The following is an 18,305-nucleotide window of genomic DNA, read 5'->3' on the forward strand; positions in this document are numbered from 1 at the left end:
TGAAGCCCAAACTTGTATGAAGTCTTACTACGACAAGAACAGGCTTGCTCAAGACTTCAAACCTGGAGATATGGTACGCCTAGATGGACGAAACTTGGACATTCGTCATAAAGGCTTCGCATAGTCAAAGAAGCTCGCACCGCGGTTTATTGGTCCTTACCCGGTTGTGAAACAAATTCATCGTGACTCATACGAGCTGAAGTTATCGAAGGGTCTCAAGTTGCATCCCGTATTTCACACCTCATTGCTCAAGCCGTATCGCAGTGATGAATCACGGAGCCAAAGTGTGGACAAAGTGATTTTGAAGGACGGTACGGAAGGTCAACTTGTGCGCGAAGTAATTGGTCATCGTAGCAAGAAGAAGAAACTTCAATACCAGATTTGGTGGCTTGGTGAATCACGCGAAGAAGCAACGTGGGAACCAGTAGAGAACCTGAATCAGATTCCAGGTCTCATTGACAAGTACTGGGAAACCAAGAAGAAGACAAAGCCAGCTTCGAAATAGCGGGGACTTCTTGGAAGGGAGGTCATGTGACGTGGACGTCCCTCTGCCAATGAGATGGCAGAGGACTCCCACGTCAATTGCTAATGCATACCTTTCTGTTTACGCTGTACAGCGTAATAAAACATTGCATGGTTTATATTCGTTACATGCTATCCTACTGGTCAATATCAAGAATAATCATGATTATGGGACGCATAAACATGGAGTTTCATGCGACCTCATTGGCTAAAAATCCTGGAGATGTGCAAGAATCAAATTTTCGAGCCGAACTTTTGATTATGGGACGCGAGTCGCATATTTGGATCAAGCTACGTTTTGGATTAGTAGATTCTCATTGGTAGATCAGGATAGAATTAGGATCTGAGATTGATAGACTTTAGGATGGGACCTGGATACTTGTTTGCGTGTCCAGGTCGCCAAGAACTACTGGTTGTGCGGCGGCAATGAGCCGACGCCAAACTAACGATTCAATCAATCACTTTTCAACTTCCAATCTTCCTCTCAAGTGTTCGACGGGCGCCCGCCACTGCGCCCTCAAGCTTCGGGTCTTCGCATCGGTTTGTGTGACATACACCGAGATAAAGTCAACAGCTTCTCGCTCAAAACTCACTCGTAGTTACCTGAATTGGTGGCTTTGACGCTGGTCTGCTTGAAAAAAAACTCTGAAAACCGCACTGCAGTGCAAAGTCCTTGCATACGGACCTAGCTGCTTTTTGTGACGGAAATTCCGTGTCTGCACTGTTGCGGCGCTGATTGTACGCAACAGCATACTTGAAGCTGGTAGGGTCCGGCGTTTCATTTGCAACGACCCTCCGTAGAAGCCCCCACGCTACAGTAGCGTCGATATCGAATGCGTCCAGACGGAGCGAGCGTTGCCAATTGTTGACTGTGTTTTTGTACTAGAGTCTGCCATTTGGGCAATGAAGTAAAGCGGTTGCGAGTTTTCGTAAGGAAGTGTTACCTTTTCTATCGGTCTATGCGTATTTTGTATCTGCGTGTAAATAATCTAAAGCAAGCGCTCGCAGACGTATTTCTATTTTGGTTCGTAGTTAAGTACGCATCAAGACATTGATCGCACTTTGTGAACTTCTACTGTTTTTGGGGCAGTCATAATCACCTGGAAACAAAACAGTAGTTTTCTACTGTATTATGGAAATTGCTCGAGATTCTCATTGTCCGTGAGCTGATTATTCAGTTTTCGATGAAGTTTACCCTAAACTGCATAGATGTACATCTTACAGCACACGAAGCGTCAGCGTAATGTACCTACGGTATATAATATGTACTACATAATCAAGGTTAGGATTCCGACATCGGAGGGCCAGCAATTCAAGCGCTCACTTCACAACTCGCTTCGCATCGCCACACCCCCAGACCCCAACCGATTGTGTCATGCGCCTGAGCTACGCTCTGCTAGTGGCACTCGTCACTTTCCTTGCGAGTAGTGATGCTGTCTCGAGTGTGACAACCAACACCTTGAGCAAGGACCTCCCACGCGCCAACGGCACTTGAGAAGCTACAACATGGACGATTTGGAGAGCGAGGGCGAGGAGAGGTTCAGCTTCAACTCCATCAGCAACATCGCGCCGCGGGTGCATGCTGAATCCCCAGCTCTTAACGTCGACTCAATATTGCGGACATACACCAGAGACGAGGAGCTCAATCGAATCGCACTTCACTTTGAGAACAATGACGGGGCCCTCGGTGGGAGGCTTCAACGGAGCGTTCTCGATGAGCTGCGTAGTGCGTCTACGGAAAGGAGCCGTAAGGCAGAAATATTCGCAGGTTGGCACAACGATGGAGTAACCTTGGAGAATTTGCAGACATTGCTGAACCAGAACTCTTTTGTTAAGAAGGAATAACCCTACGTGGCCGTCCTGTACAGAGGATTCCTGGAGCGACATGCGTAACTCGACTTCGCGAGAGTGGTGCTGCAATAGCAAACTGGGGCGGACGCTTTTACATCTACTCGAGTTAAATCAAAGGGTTAAGGCCGGTTCTCAACCGAAGCGTTTTTCTCGATGCGTGCGTTACATGCGTACCCTACCCCGTATGGTCGGTTGAGAATGAAACTGACCCAATTTGATGGGTCCAGTGTTTGATCAATATTATCCAATCATTGTACTGTTACTCTGTGTGATCTATGTATGGTTCACGACTCAACAATATCTGAAGCACTGATCAAGAATCCCCCGTCCGGCAATGGGGAGCGAAGCTGGCCCAACCCACCAAGCCCCGGTGGCGCGTAACCTTACGCCAGAGCTCGTGCAAGCTTCTCCCCCACCACAACAAGTTTCATTAAACGTCGGAGCACCCAGTGCGCCTGCCATCGTCCAAGTAGTATCTCATGAAAGCTGACTCTCTTAGTAGCGTAGAAGCATGTACTCGCCACGAAATCCGTTCTCGAACTGTTGGATCTTTTTTTCGTGCTGCTTAGTGTCGCTTGATGGCTACCAAACAAACCAGAAGGCCGCACAGCTCATCTTCAGCTTTCCAGCGACGCCACTGCCTTGCGGTGGGGGTGCAGCGCGGGGGAGAAGCACGTCGAAGCCGGACCGGCGCCATGTCAGAGGAGGGGGGAGTGTTGTGAGGGGGGAGTGCTGTGAGGGAGAGTGCTAATGCTGGGAGTATGCAAATGCTGCAGTGCATTGATTGGCCAAAAGTAGTTAACGCTTGTCGGCGCATGCGTTGTGCAGTATCGTTTTTGTAACGTCCTGTTAACCAATCAAATCACAAAGTGTCCGAAAACGCATGCATCCGCCTCGGGCCAAGAATGGCAATCGTTCGCGCCAAGTTGTCCAGTTTCTTTCATGAAATTTGAGCCCGCCTTAGTTTTTCACTTTTTTCTGACTTGGTCCAGATGGACTCAGAAATCCGTCGATCCAGGATCGGAGCTCAAGGTTTGCGAAGAAGAGAATCCTCACACTGAGATTCAGACGGAGCAAGAGCGTACAAAGCGGAAGCCCTTTAGTGAGTTGAATGCACATTGATTGTTTTCATAGTGACGCATTGGTCATAGAGATATCGACGGTTCGAAGCCACGCAGCCACCCAACCCTCACTAGCTGCAGCATACCACTTAGGCGCGGCGGTGGTGGCGGTGGTGGTGGTGGTGGTGGCGCTTCTTGGCCTTGGTGCAGCGGGATTCCGAGCCGTTGGTCTCGCAGCTCTCGCCGCTCGAGCAGAAGGGGTAGTACCAGTCGTTCGTGCCGTCGGTCTGGCCGCACATCTCGCCCGACGGCAGCGGGTTGGGCTTGCACTCGGCGTAGCTCGAGGAGTGGTAGACGCAGATGCTGCTCGGGTTGGTGCAGCCCACGTCGTTCTTGGTGCAGTCGCCCCAGTCGTCCGCGTAGCTCGTGTAGTCGACGTCGTCGCTGTAGTCCTCGCTGAAGTCGTCGCTGTTGCTGTCCTCCGAGTCGTACGAGCCCGAGTAGTAGCTGCTGCTGTTGATCTTCTGGCAGCGCTTGACGTTCTGGCCGTCGTCCGACCAGCGGCACTCGTAGCTCGAGTCGGCGCAGCACGTGCTGCCCGTCCAGTTCTGGCCGTCGCACTGCGACTCGTTGGTGATGGTGCAGGACCCGTCCTTGCGCGGTTTCTTGGCCTTCTTGTGGTGCTTCTTGTTGGTGCAGCGGAAGTCCTTGCCCATGGCCGAGCACTGCTGGTTGCTCGGGCAGTGGTCGTACTTCCACACGTTCGTGCCGTCGTTCTGGCCGCAGAGCTCCCCGGTCGGCAGCGTGGCCGGCTTGCACTGCGAGTAGTAGTTGGAGTACTTGACGCACACGCTCGACGACGTCGCGCACGTCTTGCCGCCGGTGCAGTCGCCCCAGTCAGCCACGGAGCCGCCGCCGCCGGTGGTGCCGCCAGTGGTGCCGCCCGTGGTGCCGCCAGTGGTGCCGCCAGTGGTGCCCGAGCTCTTCTTCTTCTGGCAGCGCTGCACATTCTGGCCGTCGTCCGACCAGCGGCACTCGTAGTTCGGGTCGGCGCAGCACGTGCTGCCCGTCCAGTTCTGCCCGTTGCACTGCGACTCGTTGGTGATGGTGCACGAGCCGCCCTTGTCGTGGACGCGCAGGTGGATGGACGCCTGCTCGGCGGCGTCCACGGCGGAGAGCGCGGCGAGGGCGAGGGCGAAGATCTTCATCTTGCGGGTGGGAAGGCGACTTGAGCTCGGCGGTGCAAATTGCGATGTGAGTGAGGCGGCGGAAGATCGCAACGCGGGCGCGGGTCCACTTGCTGTTCGATCGACGGGGTGCGAATCATGTTTTTAGTTTGGGGACTAGATTGGGCCAAGTTGAAGCTGGCGCGATCTTTGTGTACCGTAACATGCAGAAATGGTTACGTTGGGTGGTTTTAGATTAGTATGGTGTGTTACTTTTATGGAACGCGGTGTTGGGTGAGTTCCCTCCGTTAGTTTGGGATAATTAATTTGGTTTTCAGGACGATCAGCAATCGTGGATCAACTTGCAATTTCACTGGAGAGGGTCGAGCGCGGCTGCGGGGCGTGTAGGTGTGAGTCATATTTACACATCATGCGAGCAGGAAATTGCTTGCAGTGTGCGCAGAAGTTCTGTGGCAGAACAGGGATAAAGTGGTGAAGAACGCGGCTGCCATTAGATGAACTGAGATATGCAGTGGTCGGCGGGCTAATACATGCAGTAAATGCAGCTACTTGGACCTACAGAGGATGCCGACCTAGCCTGGCGGTGAAGTTACGCCTTGCATCGGTAGTCTGAGCCCTCGGCCATGCACGTCTCGCTGCTGGGGCAGTGGTCATACTTCCACACGTTCGTGCCGTCGTCCTGGCCGCACAGTTCGCCGGAGGGAAGAGTTTCGGGCTTGCACTGCGCGTAGTAGTCCGAGTACGTGACGCAGATGCTAGTTGGGTTCGAGCAGCCAACGTCATCCTTGGTGCAGTCGCCCCAGTCGTCGATGTACGTCGATTAGTCCTCGCTACCAGAATCAATGCTGTCCTCGTTGTCACTGTTGTCGCTATCGTCGATAGTGACCACATCATCACTTTCACTGTCGCTGTAGTCACTATCGTCAATAATTACCGCATCGTCGCTGGTGCTGTCATCGTCATCATTTTCTGCAATCTTCTGACAGCGCTTGACGTTCTGGCCATCGTCGGACCAGCGGCATTCGTAGCTTGGGTCGGCACAGCACGTGCTTCCAGTCCAGTTTTGGCCGTCGCACTGGGACTCGTTGGTGATGGTGCACGAAGCGTCCTTATTTGCGTCCTTCTGGTGGTGATTCGTGTTACTGCACCGGAAGTCAGTGCCCACAGCCTTGCACTGCTGGTTGCTCGGGCAGTGATCGTACTTCCACACGCTTGTGCCGTCGTTCTGGCCGCACAGTTCGCCCTGGGGGAGAGTACTGGGCTTGCATTGTGCGTAGTACTGAGAGTACTTGACGCAGACGCTGGTCGGGTTGGAGCCCTTGATATTGCCCGTGCAGGCGCCCCAGTCAGAGACGCCGCTGTTGTAGACACGAAGGTGGAGCGTCGACATGTCCATGGCCTGGACGGCAGTCAGCGCCAGCAGGGCCACGGAGGCCAGCGAAAAGAGTTGCATCTTGTCCCGAGGTTGGTTGGTCGATGTAGAGCAAATTGCAAAGTGAACTGCGGGAGGCTGTGGCTCCGAGGCGCAACGACTACCATGCTTGGGCGGGATATTCGAATGCATGGTGCACTTCCAGCAGCGGCACACCTCTGGCACTGCAACTCTCCCAATTTAACATTATTTTGGGTTGATTTTGATTCTTGGTTTGGGCTGAAAATGACGATCAGCGAAAACACATGTCTATGTACTCTGAGTTTACTTACAAATGGCAAGTGTGGGGCAATATTGCGTGTTTCACACAACTCAGATCTTGAAGTGCGAACCCAAATTAGAGTGTACACGTCATGTGGCTGATGTGGGTGATCCGGGTGAGTTGAAGCAACTGATCTTTAGCGAATGGATACCAATGAAAGGCAATGGTTAGTTTTTTTTTTTTTTACGTTTTGGTGAGGTACATTACTGCCATTTAGGTATACTAAATGCAAGGCAATGGTCCTCGATCTTGCTACACGTATTGCTTCCTATAGCTGCAGGCTCAAGGTTAATCACCGATAGGCTGTTCCAATCGACGCGGATCGGTGTGGGCGGCAGCGCTCCACAGTACAATAGCGATCGCTTGCACCCCGCACTACAGTACTTGCCTCTGGGCCTGATTTTCTTCGCACTTGTGTTACAGTGGCGATCAAATGCATTGAGCTACTAGAGCAAAATAAGCGCGCGATAATATATCAGTGCTGACAGTGGAGGTGGGGCTGCGTTTTGCTTGCTTGCCGCACTCTCCAAGTCAACAGTCATTCGATGTGAGCGACAGTCTGATAGTCGACGTATGTCGCAAATAGGCCCGGACTTGCTTCGCAAAAAACCCAGTAGAAAATCGGCCAGACGAATCTAGCGATAATTCACCACACACCTTTAGACCCATCCCAAGTTGGATTTTCAAAGCAGTCCCACTTCTGCAGCTCGTCGCTGGGCACGCCGGAAATACCGGTGCCAAATGGCCAGCACAGCAAGTTTGCTCGAACGGTATGGGGTGCAATTTGGAAACCACTCGCAGCGTTGGCGCTTGCAAGAATTGCATCAACCACAAACCAGGTCCGGCGAATTTAACGCGAGTTCCGTTGTAGGTTTCAGGGAATCCAGGACAGTCGATCATGTAGGCATTAGCATATGCCAGTAACGCGTGAACCCAAGCAACAGTGCTTCATCGCAGCGGAAAACGCACACTAAAATTTATCCTATAATTGCACAGGTTGCCGCAGTATAAACCAGTAACGCCTTTGCACAATCCCAATCACCTCATGTATCAACACTTGGCCGTTGAAGGCGAAACGAACTTCAGTTGTCCGTTATGCCTCTTCGACGCACAATCCCCAGTTTGTTGGTTGAGGCACTGAGAGCTTGGACGATGCTCCTCTTCCCCACTTTTCAATTTGCCTCACATCTTCGACAGCAGCTCGCCAACTGTCAACGTCTCCGACGCCCTACAGTCCAACTTCTCAACACTCGCTACCAACGATGCAGATCTACGTGCTCGCCTCCATTGCTCTCGCAGCCGTCTCCAGTGTCCACGCTACGGATGTGAACGGGTCACTGGCCAACAGCACTTCGTCGGGATCCGGTACGCACGAAGATGTCGAAGCTGGTGTCAATTCGGTCGTTACGTACTCCACTTTCGTGGGCGACTGGGAAGCCTGCGCCGATGACGTGGGCTGCGAGTCGTCGTCCAGCGTCTGCGTCCGCCACTCCAAGTATTACTCGCAGTGCAAGCCTGCGGTATTGCCTTCGGGTGACCTGTGCGGGCAGTCTGACGGCACCAACGACTGGCTCTACGACCACTGCCCCGCTGACGAGAAGTGTGACGCAAAGGGCACGGACTTCCGCTGCGTGAAACCGGGAACGCGTCGTCGCCACCACCACAGGAGCTCTGGCCGGAAGGAGGCTTCGTCTTCGACTGCGCCTCCGGCACTGCAGATTGGTGACTGGGAAGATTGCTCCAAGACAGGCTCGGTGTGCAAGGTTTCGACCAGCACGTGCGTCAAACACTCCAACTACTTCTCGCAGTGTATGCCTGCAGTACTCCCCACTGGTGCCCTATGCGGTCAGAACGACGGCACGAGCGTGTGGAAGTTTGATAACCACTGCATTACTGGGGAGACGTGCCAGGCTGTTGGCACCGATTTCCACTGCAGATCCACTACGACCGCTGCCCCCACGACGGCTCCCCCTGCAACAACAACGCCTCCAACGGTGACGTATGTGAACGATTGGGAAGACTGCAGCAACGCCAGCACTCAGTGCAAGACCACGACCAGTGTCTGTGTCAAGCACTCCAACTACTATTCGCAGTGCATGCCTGCAACTCTCCCCACTGGTGGCTTGTGCGGGCAGGCAGACGGCACCAGCAACTGGATGTACGATCACTGCATTACAGGTGAGACGTGCAAGGCCAACGGCAAGGATTTCCACTGCTCCAAATAAGTCCATGTAGCGTTCAGACTTGATCAAGGACTCCAAGCTGTGCGTCTCAACTGAAGAGGTAAAGTTAGTCCCTTCAACACTCTGCATCCGATTCATTCTGCACATTCATTCGGAGTACACATTGCCCTGACTTAGGGCTTTACATTTCCGCGTGGTTTAAGTTCTCAACACGAAGCATTCATTCTTACAGCCGTAGCATCAGCATCATTCTCATGCCTCAGATCCAGTAGATTCACGATCCACCCTTCATCCAGAGTGAAGTACTGTGCCTTTCACTGTCGATGTCTTAAACTGAGAATAACACACACGAGACAAGGGTGGAAGCTAGGTAGCCCAGTGATGAACTACTGGGAAGTACAATACTGAACTCACTCCACATGTATTTTCAACTTGTGGCTATGGCTACATTCCGATGAACTTGAAAAATATCAATCACGCTGCCATTAAACAGGTCCCTAAGAGCGCCCCCGCCGACACGAGATGCATCCGTCCATTCGCATACAAATACGCAGTGGGAATTAGTTCCTTCACGACAATACCAACAATCATCCCCGACGACATTCCGTATAAAATTGCCTGGGTGAGGTTGTCAGCGTCCATGCCCATGCTCGCATACGCGATAATTTCACCAATATGCTGCGCGACAGTCGACCAGAAGCACCACATCAGCGCCTTACATCGGCTGCCGGTAGCGAAGTAGATTGGCGCCGCGACCGCGATCCATTCCGTAATGTTATGTATACCGACACCAATCGCCAACGACGTGCCAATGTATAGTTGCTCCGAGGAAGCCACGAAGGTAGCCACCCCCTCTGGGATATTGTGAATGCCCACCGCGATGGCACTTAAAATGCCCATAGCCTGCAGCTTTTGCTTGGCCGACTCGTCCATACGGATGAAGACGTCCAGATCGGCGTCCTCGATGAACTCAACCGGGGTCTAAGATCCACCTTGCCACTTGACGAGTCCAGTGAATCACGCGTCATTTCTTGGGTGCGCGCGGTTCCGTTGGGGTTCTGGCCGAGGGTAAGCTGTTGCACGATGAAGTCAATGATATAGCTGATGAGAATGCCCCGCCGAAGCAAGCAGTTGTCGCGAGCTAGGCGTCGCCCTTGATAGTGTCGCTGTCGTCCGATCCGGAGCCAGACTTTTCGATATCCGATGTGAAGGCATCCTCAAATTCCGACATAGAGTTGGTGAACAGCGGCACCAGCGCGATGAACAGCGTGACTCCTCCCGATGTTCCGAGCGCCAAAGCCAGAACCAGCGGGTTGGCCGCCCGCAGCAATTTGCTGCTGAAGACCACCATTCCGCCCACCAACATCATCAACGCGGCTCCCCCATTCACGCCGAACGCTATCGCCAGGTTCAGGGGGCTATCGTCCTCGAACGCCATAGTATGCTTGGCCGTGGGCTAGGTACTGCTGGACAAGTTGTAGAATGGTATGCAACTAGCATCGCTGGACCTGGCCATTGTCAGCTCAGTGGCCAGTTCGCCATCAAGGATGGACGAAGTAATTCTTAGGCGGTTGGTGGACATGAACCAGATCCGCAACAGTACCGAAAGACTCTGCAGCGTTCATTAGGCGTGGGGGACGGATGGCGGGCGGCGAAGTTCCAGTTGACACGCGCGAGCTGAACTCCGCGAAAGTAGCCAGCACTAACTGTAAATTGGGCCACCCACTTCAACCGGACAGTGAACGTCGGGTCCTCGATGCAAACAATCTGGACAGGTGACAGGATTGTATTCACTACGAGCTCGCTTACACATAACTAACGGGTGGGTTACTAAAAAATGCTGCGCGTGCGCGCTCGTCCCTGCGGCGCCTACACGCCAATGTACTTGAAGAAGATGAGGGCGACGGCCATGAGGAACATGCCGCCCAGCGAGCCGGCCGACACGAGGTGCATCCGTCCGTTGGCGTACATGTACGCGGTCGGGATGATCTCCTTCATCGCGATACCCGCCAGCATACCAGCACACAGGCCGTACAAGGCGCCCTGTGTTTCGTTGTCGACGTTCATGCCGAGCGCCGCGAACGCGATGACGCCGCCAATGTGCTGTGCAATGGCAGACAAAAGGCACCACAACAGGCCGCGGCACGTGCTGCCCGTCGCGAAGTAGATCGGCGCCGCGACGGCGATGCCCTCAGCGACGTTGTGCAGAGCGACGCCGATGGCGAGTGAGAGGCCGATCCACGCGTGCTCGGAAGACGCCACGAAGGTGGCCATACCCTCAGGGATGTTGTGAATGCCCACGGCGATGGCGCTGAGCACACCCATGCGCTGGAGCTTCTCCTTGGCCGCCTCGTCCATCTTGATGAACACGTCGCTGCCTTGGTTCTGGACGAGCTCGACGGGCGGCTTGACCTCGATGGGCCCGTCCTCGAACGAAAAGCGCTCGGCCTCCATTCGTGCCGTGCCGTTCATGTTCTGGCCGGGGGTGAGCTTCTTGACGATGAAGTCGATCATGTAGCTGACGAGGATGCCGCCTCCGAAGCAGCCCGTCGCCGCCAGCCAGGCGCTGCCTTTGTCGTCGTCGTCTCCGTCTGAGCCGCTGTCGCCGTTGTTTCTCGCGAACGCGTCATCGAACTCGCTGAACGAGTTGGCGAACAGCACTACGAGCGCCTGGAAGAGCGTAATGCCGCCAGAGACGCTGAGCAGCACCGCCATGAACATGGGGCTGGCGAGCTGCAGCAGTTTGTTGCTGAAGATCACGCAGCCTCCGAAGATCGTGAACATCGCGGCCACCGCGTTGAGCCCGAACGTCGGGGTGAGATCGAGCTGTTTCTCCTCCGTGATGCCCATGTCCGCGGTGGTGTACGAGATGAGGTGAGTGAGGACTTGATGCAAATTGTGTAGTGGCCGCCAGCAACACACGCCGCCTGGCTACCGAGATGGCATGCCGCCCGCAGTTCAGATGGCGTCGATTTTTGGGGACAGCCCAACGCGCGCCACAGGTGCATCCGAAGCTAGCGGGAAGTCTGACATAGCGGCGGCTTGGGGCCAGGGGCGCTTTCAAAAACCAGCGCAACTAGCGCTACTGCGAGGCGCTACTTGCCTCATATATCTCGCGCCTTAGGCGCGGCGAAGACAGTCGCAGTCTCCTCAGCTGGCATCGATTTCGAGTTCGGTAAAAGTCTAAGCGTTTGAGCTGCGAGCTGTCAACCGAGTGTATCTCGCCGCCCGGGTCGCACCTGATCGTCACTGCGCCCATCAAGTGGAATGAGGGCTCTCTGCAGTCCGCTGTCCACTACACTTGGTCTCCGTTACAAAGTTGCGTTGCTTCTCGTCGCTACAGGTGATCACAGCTATCCAAGTGAAGCTTCTACTCGTCGTCCTCCCGATCAATTGCAACTCCATCGTTGCCATGGCACGCAACCTGACTGCAGCTACTTTCACAGCAAGCTCTTGTCGACTGTCTCTGCCCTGACGACGACGCTAGAGCACGCAGTGGGATCGCCACGATTTCGTTGTCGGGCACTGGCCACTCAAGAAAGTGGGCAGCTCTGCAAAATACCATCGATGTCTATTATATAAGAACGGGCGTTAGCTAGCTGTAACTAGTTAGACGCCCATGTACTTGAACAGGATGAGACTGGCGGCCATGAAGACCATCCCAAAGAGGCCTCCAGCGGAGACGAGGTGCACGCGTCCATTGGCGTACATACTCGCAGTGGGGAAAATCTCCTTCATGGTGATGCACGCGAGCATGCCCGATACGAGCCCATACAGCACTCCTTGCGAGAAATTGTCGGCGTTCTTGCCCAAAATGCCAAAGGCCAGGAAGCCCCCGAGGTGTTGAGCAATGGACGCCACGATGCACCACATGATCCCCTTCCACTTGCTGCCGGTGGCGAAGTACATGGGTGCCGCCACGGCGATGCCCTCCGCGATATTGTGCAGACCGACACCGATGGCGAGTGCGAGGCCGATAAAGGTGTGCTCAGACGACGCCACCATCGTCGCTACCCCTCCTGGGATGTTGTGGATGGAAATCGCGATGACGTTCAGGACCCCAAGGCGCAGTAGCTTCTCCTTTGTAGACTCGTCCACCCGCAAAAAGTGTCGACTCTGCAGGATGTCCACTGGGGACTTGAGCTCCGGGACTCCAGCTTCGAGGGAGGCTTGGCACGTGTCACGCGCGTGGTTCCGCGCGAAAAGGCTCTGGCGCTGGCCCGGGGTCAACTGCTTCACCAGCAGATCCAAGAAGTGGTTGAGCATGATGCCGACTCCGAAGCAACCGGTTGTTGTGAGCCACGCCTGGCCCATTACGGTATCGTCGTCCCTGCCTCTAGACTCGTTGTTGCTGAACGCGTCCGTGAACTCGAACATCGAGTTTGGGAGCAGCACCACGAGCGACTGGAAGAGCGTGAGTCCTCCGGCGAAACTGAGCCACACCGCCATCGCGCGCGGGTTCACAACTCGGAGCAAGTACTTGCTAAAGACGATGCACCCGCCTAGCAACGTGCCTAGCGATGCCCCCAGGTTGATCTGGAACGCCGCGGCGACGTCCATCGTCTCCTCGATCGCCATTTCGAGTGTCTCCGCAACGACCAAAGCAAATTCAGGTCTGTGGTTGTGGTTCAAGAGCGGCATTCCATTGTCGTCCTGGTGTCCCGCCTGGCGGTCGAGCTCGACACCAGCGACGGGGGTCAGCACAATTTCCGGCCTACAATCGTCGACTCGCAAGAACCAAGAGGGACATGCATTACTTGCCAGTCGCGCGAGTGGTTCAGGAAACCTGAAAACCAGACGCGACTGGACTCAAGTCTTGCTAGTCAGCACACATATCGCTTGCCTGTGGCTGGCGCGTTGACGCATCAAGCATCATACTTCCCACTCCATCCCCAAAAATGCTTTTCGTTGCATTCATGTTATCGATGTCAAGCTCTAAAACACCGCAGACTGAACGTGCTTACCCTTCTTCGGGAGGCTGGCTCCGGGCACAGCATCATACGGAGAGAAGTACGGCTGTGCTCCACTGCCACTCCCTGCTTGAGCCTCCTGAGCCTCTTTCGTAAATTTGAATGCCGTTTTGGTCGGAGGTGGCGACGGTGGTCGGAATACCTTGGACTGCTGGTAATCTTGATTAGAGTTACCAGCCCCGCTGGGTGTAGTCGGTCGACTAAGCGTCGGCAAGGAAGTTTGCCGGCCAACGACACTCGAACTTGATTTCGGGCGCTCCTTCCCGATGGACTTCGCGGGTGAGTGCGAAGGGGAGCGAGAGCCTATTGAGCGATTCGTGGAGCCTCCGTTAAGTACCTTCTCGATCGTCTTGGAGGCTTGATGCCACTTTTTCGTGATCTTGACGTTCTCCATTGTACGCATGATCAGGTCGCGCTGAATCTTGGTCTTGATCGCGAGCTGCTTTCGACGGTTCACGAGCGATTCCTTTTCATTCAGCATGTGCTGCGTTCGAGCTTCTGTGTCTTGCATTTTACGCAGCATCTCCAGCCGCTGATACTCTTGAATCCGCTTCATCCTCTCCACCTTGTCGAGCTTCAACTGTGCCTGCAACTTCCGATATTCACTGCGTAAAGCACGTTGGTGCTGCTGGTTTTTCTGCACCTGCTGAACGTTCAGGTCAATCTCTCGTTGTCGTTGAAGCAGCTCCTCTTTCTTCCGAGCTTCTTCCCGTCGAGCCTCCTCTAACACTAATTGACGCTTTCTTTCTAGAGACAATTGCTGCTGCGCCTGCAACTCCCTAGATCGACGTTCTTCGTCCTCGTGAGCTCGCCGCAGGGCTTCACTAGCTGCTTGCTTTCGTTGAATGTCACGCTTGCGCTGTGCTTCCAGCTTCTTCGAGGCTCGAAGGTTTTTCCGGATCCGTAAGGTGACCTCACGACGACGAGCATCCATCGCTACAGCGCGCTCTGCCCGTTGCTGTTCAACCATTTCGTCACGTGCCTTCTCCGCCAAGTCTAGCTCGCGCAGCCGTGCTTGAATCTCCATTTGCTGGGCATGAAGCAGTGCTTCTGTCTGTGCTCGGTGCTCTTCAGCCTTAATTTTACGCTCTTCTTCCCGCTCACGCGCCTCGATTCGCCTCAGCTTGTCCTGTCGAGCCTTTTCTTCAGCTAGCGCACGATCTCGAGCAGCTAAATGTGCTGCTAAATCTTTTCGCCTCTCTTCTTCAGCATCAAGTTGAGCCTTTTTCTTGATCTCCCGAGCTCGCTTTTCAGCTGCCAGCTCTTGAGCAAAGCGCATTCGCGAGCGCTCCATGGCCTCATGCTGTCTTTTTTCGCGCTCCATCTTCTCCGCAGCCTCTTGCTGCAGCCGATTCATCTTCATCTCGAACTCCAGCATTTGCTCAAGCTCGCGCTCTTGCCGTTGCTTAACCTTTTCGAGTCTCTGTCGCTCGATCTCCAATAAAGCTGACGAACCCTTCTTGCCTGGAGAACTAGATGCCCCCGAAGACATGGAGGGAGGACCGTCCGCGTTTTCAGAACTTGCACGTGCTGGGGCTTTGATAGCTCGCTTTGATCCCGCGACCGCAACAAGTCGAGCTGGCATTGTATTTCCAGTCCCGCGGTCTTCAGTCTCGATCAATTTTCGCTTCTCAGTTCTCAACGCCTGCATCTCCTCGTGTCGCCGTAATGAGTACGCCTCGTGGCGCATTCGCTGAACGGCTGCGGTGACATCCGGGTCGTAAAACGAGTCCAGGTCTCGGATCTTGAGGGTCTCAGGATTTACGCCACAGCGCAGACAAGCTTGGGCAGAGCGTGGTGTGAGCACAATACGTTCCGGCGGTGGATTCAGCCCCGATGATCGGGCATTGCTGAGCGTCGCGAAGACCTCCTCAATCGTCTGAGCTCGAGGCCCACGACGTTTGCGGATTTTGGTCTTCTTCTTGGGCTCTTCCTCCTCTTGTTGCTGTTGTATCTTCGAACGATCTGCACCCGTGATATTGTCCAGGTCTAAGTGCATCCCGCTTGCTTGTTTCGTGTCATGACCATTTGCAGGATTCACCTCGGTAGCGTCCGGTGAAACCATAGGAGATGTCCCCCACTCGCTCGCTGCAACTACCCCTCCGACGTTTTCACACACACACTCACCTCTGCCACTCGTGAACGCTGCACACCAAAAGACCTCAAGCCCCGCACTTGGAGCGTTTGATAGCTTGGCGATTTTGCTGCGTCGCTCCTCTTTTTTTAGGCCCTGCGGTCAAGCGACCATGAAGGTGCCAACGATGGCAGAACGTGGGTGAACACGTACTCACAGGGTGGAAATAGCTATCTTCCTCTCTGCATTGCACTCCTCTCTGCATTGGCTCGCAAATATAGCTCACAGTCTGCGCGTTAGCTTGCTCAGGAATTCGTCGGCGGTGGATGTCAGCAGGATGGCACGCGAGTTGCTCGCTGCTCCTTTTGGAAATAAGGCAGGGCTCTCACCACTCGCCCAACTGCTTGGGTGCTGCCTTCGCGTAGCACGAGCGGTAGGTCTGGACGGATGTACTCCGGCCAATACATGAACTCGAAGCGGCACATTGTCGTGGCAGGCGGAAGCGTCGACGGCGACGTGGTGGGTACGCCGTTGGGGTCTCCTAGTCGGACGATCTTTGCCATCTGCCGAACTTGTCCTGCGTGGATGACCGCTTGGAAGTTCTCGCGAAACGTACGTGCGTCGGGCAGGAAGTGCAGCTCAGCGTCGAACTGGCGCGTAGCCATCGGGCGAACACTCGGGTGCACAAGCATGGTGCCTTTCCGGATGCGGTGGGCCGGCTGAGCAGTGGCCAAGAAGCGTATAAGCACGGCACCAGTCTCGCCGGCGCTCAAGCTTTGCGCCGCCTTGTGCTGCACTTCGATGCTCTCCACTGCAACATCGCAAAATTGGCCATCAGCGTCTGGCCCAAGCAGCATTCGCTCACCCACGCAGAACGTCCCCGCTTGAACCAGTCCCGTTACAATCGTGCCTTCGTCCTCGATATCGTAGGCTTGGTTGACCTGAAACTCTGCGGGCGTCTTCGCCTTGGCAGCCCACACGCGCTTGGGCTCGAGTACGGTCAGATACCCTTGCAACACGTCCAAACCTCTACCATCCACACTCGAGACCCGGAATACCGGCACTGTCGACGCCGTGGTAAGCTTCTGCAGGTCCTCTTTCTCGCCCGTGCTGGTGTCGGTGCTTTGCGGAGCCAGAACAACCCTCTGGCAAGGGCAAAAAGCTTGTAGCAGATCCGCGACCTCAACCAGCGACTGCTGTATTCGCTCTTCGGTCGCGTGATCCGTTTTGGTTATTACCACAAAAATGGCCACTTCCAGCGCCGTGGCGATCTTTACGTGCTCGCGCGTCATGTCCCGAACGCCTCTCACAGCATCCACCACTAGCATGGCATAGTCCGGGAACTGGCCGGCGAGTCCGGACGCCGTGCTCTTGAGGTACTTTTTGTGCCCCGCCAGATCGCTGAGTGTGATGAAACTCTCCTGCCTCCTCTGCGTCTGCATCTCCTCGGCCTCTTCGTCGCTGTCACCGAAATCGCACGTTGGCAGTTCGTCCGTGCAGCGGAAGTGGCCGTCCGCAGCCACGGCGATCGTGTGCTCGCTCACACTCGACGTGCAGCCGTTCTCCAACTCGTGGCGGTGGCGACACACCTGCATCCTGGCAAGCCCAGCGCCGTCGTCCAGACAACCGCGCGTCAGTACCCCCACCAGCGTCGACTTGCCGCTCTCAAAGTCCCCGATCACCGACACTAGCAGACACCATCACAGACAGATGGTTATCAGAAAAAAGTAGCCATAATACACTACATGTAACTGCAGTAGCAGCTCCCCCCACCTCGGAGCCGCTTGGTGGCGTTATGCTCCAGCACCCTAGTGACCTGTATCCTCGCGGCGCGGTGGTTCGCGTCGCGTCCAGCTCTGAACTTGGCCAGCGTCATCTCGGCGTGCACCACGCGGCACATCCTGCATCAATCAAGATGAACACCCGTGTCAATCAAGATGGCTACATTTTTCCAGCCAACTTCAACTTCAGATAGCACTCTGGAAATAGTACTTCCAGCCACTAAATAGTAGTATGAAAGTACTATGCAGCTCACCGCGCGAGCGAGCCCAGCGAGCGCAGCAGCGCGTCCTCCGAGAGCCCCAGCAGCTCCCCATTGTCCCGTACGCCGAGCTCGTAGAAGGCGGCGCCGCTTCCCTCGTTCAGGCGCCAGTGCATCTGCGTGGTCAGCTGCCGCAGCCGCTCGGGCGCCGGCTCCAGCAGCTGCAGCTTGTACTCGACGTTGCCCTCCTCCACCTCCGCGGGCAGGTGCTCCGCAGCTACAGCGGCGCCGGGCTGCGCGAACTCGGAGCGCACTTGGCGCAGCAGCGCTGTCAGCCCCACGTCCGCCGTTGGAGCCATAATGGCGATTGAGCGCAGCTGTTCGCCGCGAATCTCCTGAACCGAAAAAAAGACCAACACTCAGCAAGATGGGTACAAAACAAGATGAAGCCAACTTCCACTTCCGCCGCAGCGAAGGTTCATGTGGCGAGGCAAGCGACGCCACAAGAAGTTTCGTCACTGTAAGACAGAGTGTGCGTTTTGTGTGGTGGAGTGGGTTGATACAGGCGAATTGAGAGTGCCTAGCTAAACAGCAAGACACAGCTTCGAGCTTACATGCAATCCAATTGGTGGTCTTAGCTTTTGTAGTTGCGTGGACTCGCTCGAAACGAAAGTTGAAAACAAGCAGATCTGCATACTGTGTTGTTGTTAGGGTGGTCCGCTAAACCAGTAATGCAAAAGATGGCGGCGATTTAGAGACAACGCACGTGGGTCAAAGCCAAA

At 55.0% G+C, this 18,305-nt stretch overlaps 7 protein-coding genes across 9 annotated transcripts; 1 reads left to right on the top strand and 6 right to left on the bottom strand.

Annotated features, from left to right (window-relative positions):
• Window positions 1-3,583: 3,583 nt before the first annotated feature.
• On the bottom strand, window positions 3,584-4,642 carry IUM83_15203 (putative lectin; the record flags this gene model as incomplete). The annotated part of the gene is made up of 1 exon (XM_067940003.1): window positions 3,584-4,642. The coding sequence occupies one exon, from the start codon at window positions 4,640-4,642 to the stop codon at window positions 3,584-3,586; it is 1,059 nt and encodes a 352-aa protein (XP_067794481.1).
• A 799-nt stretch (window positions 4,643-5,441) lies between these two features.
• Window positions 5,442-6,074, bottom strand: IUM83_15204 (putative lectin; the record flags this gene model as incomplete). Its single annotated transcript, XM_067940004.1, has 1 exon — window positions 5,442-6,074. The coding sequence occupies one exon, from the start codon at window positions 6,072-6,074 to the stop codon at window positions 5,442-5,444; it is 633 nt and encodes a 210-aa protein (XP_067794479.1).
• A 1,503-nt stretch (window positions 6,075-7,577) lies between these two features.
• On the top strand, window positions 7,578-8,540 carry IUM83_15205 (putative lectin; the record flags this gene model as incomplete). Its single annotated transcript, XM_067940005.1, has 1 exon — window positions 7,578-8,540. The coding sequence occupies one exon, from the start codon at window positions 7,578-7,580 to the stop codon at window positions 8,538-8,540; it is 963 nt and encodes a 320-aa protein (XP_067794555.1).
• A 1,099-nt stretch (window positions 8,541-9,639) lies between these two features.
• On the bottom strand, window positions 9,640-9,936 carry IUM83_15206 (Zinc (Zn2)-Iron (Fe2) Permease (ZIP) Family; the record flags this gene model as incomplete). Its single annotated transcript, XM_067940006.1, has 1 exon — window positions 9,640-9,936. The coding sequence occupies one exon, from the start codon at window positions 9,934-9,936 to the stop codon at window positions 9,640-9,642; it is 297 nt and encodes a 98-aa protein (XP_067794477.1).
• Window positions 9,937-10,367: 431 nt separating this feature from the next.
• On the bottom strand, window positions 10,368-11,348 carry IUM83_15207 (Zinc (Zn2)-Iron (Fe2) Permease (ZIP) Family; the record flags this gene model as incomplete). The annotated part of the gene is made up of 1 exon (XM_067940007.1): window positions 10,368-11,348. The coding sequence occupies one exon, from the start codon at window positions 11,346-11,348 to the stop codon at window positions 10,368-10,370; it is 981 nt and encodes a 326-aa protein (XP_067794478.1).
• Window positions 11,349-12,107: 759 nt separating this feature from the next.
• IUM83_15208 lies at window positions 12,108-15,533 on the bottom strand (the record flags this gene model as incomplete). 3 transcript variants are annotated; one of them, XM_067940009.1, is made up of 2 exons in its annotated part: window positions 12,108-13,163; window positions 13,806-15,533. In XM_067940009.1, 2 exons carry the CDS (start codon window positions 15,531-15,533, stop codon window positions 12,108-12,110), a joined length of 2,784 nt encoding a protein of 927 aa, XP_067794483.1. The 3 variants fall into 3 exon arrangements, with proteins under 3 accessions (XP_067794483.1, XP_067794485.1, XP_067794484.1); XM_067940008.1 differs by lacking the exon at window positions 13,806-15,533 and having other exon boundaries at window positions 12,108-13,076; XM_067940010.1 differs by lacking the exon at window positions 12,108-13,163 and having other exon boundaries at window positions 13,434-15,533.
• A 338-nt stretch (window positions 15,534-15,871) lies between these two features.
• Window positions 15,872-17,882, bottom strand: IUM83_15209 (putative GTP-binding protein; the record flags this gene model as incomplete). The annotated part of the gene is made up of 4 exons (XM_067940011.1): window positions 15,872-16,687; window positions 16,781-17,229; window positions 17,316-17,443; window positions 17,578-17,882. 4 exons carry the CDS (start codon window positions 17,880-17,882, stop codon window positions 15,872-15,874), a joined length of 1,698 nt encoding a protein of 565 aa, XP_067794422.1.
• Window positions 17,883-18,305: the final 423 nt, after the last annotated feature.

Source organism: Phytophthora cinnamomi, assembly GCF_018691715.1.
Source record: "Phytophthora cinnamomi strain GKB4 chromosome Unknown Contig24, whole genome shotgun sequence".
Classification (NCBI taxonomy): Eukaryota; Oomycota; class Peronosporomycetes; order Peronosporales; family Peronosporaceae; genus Phytophthora; species Phytophthora cinnamomi.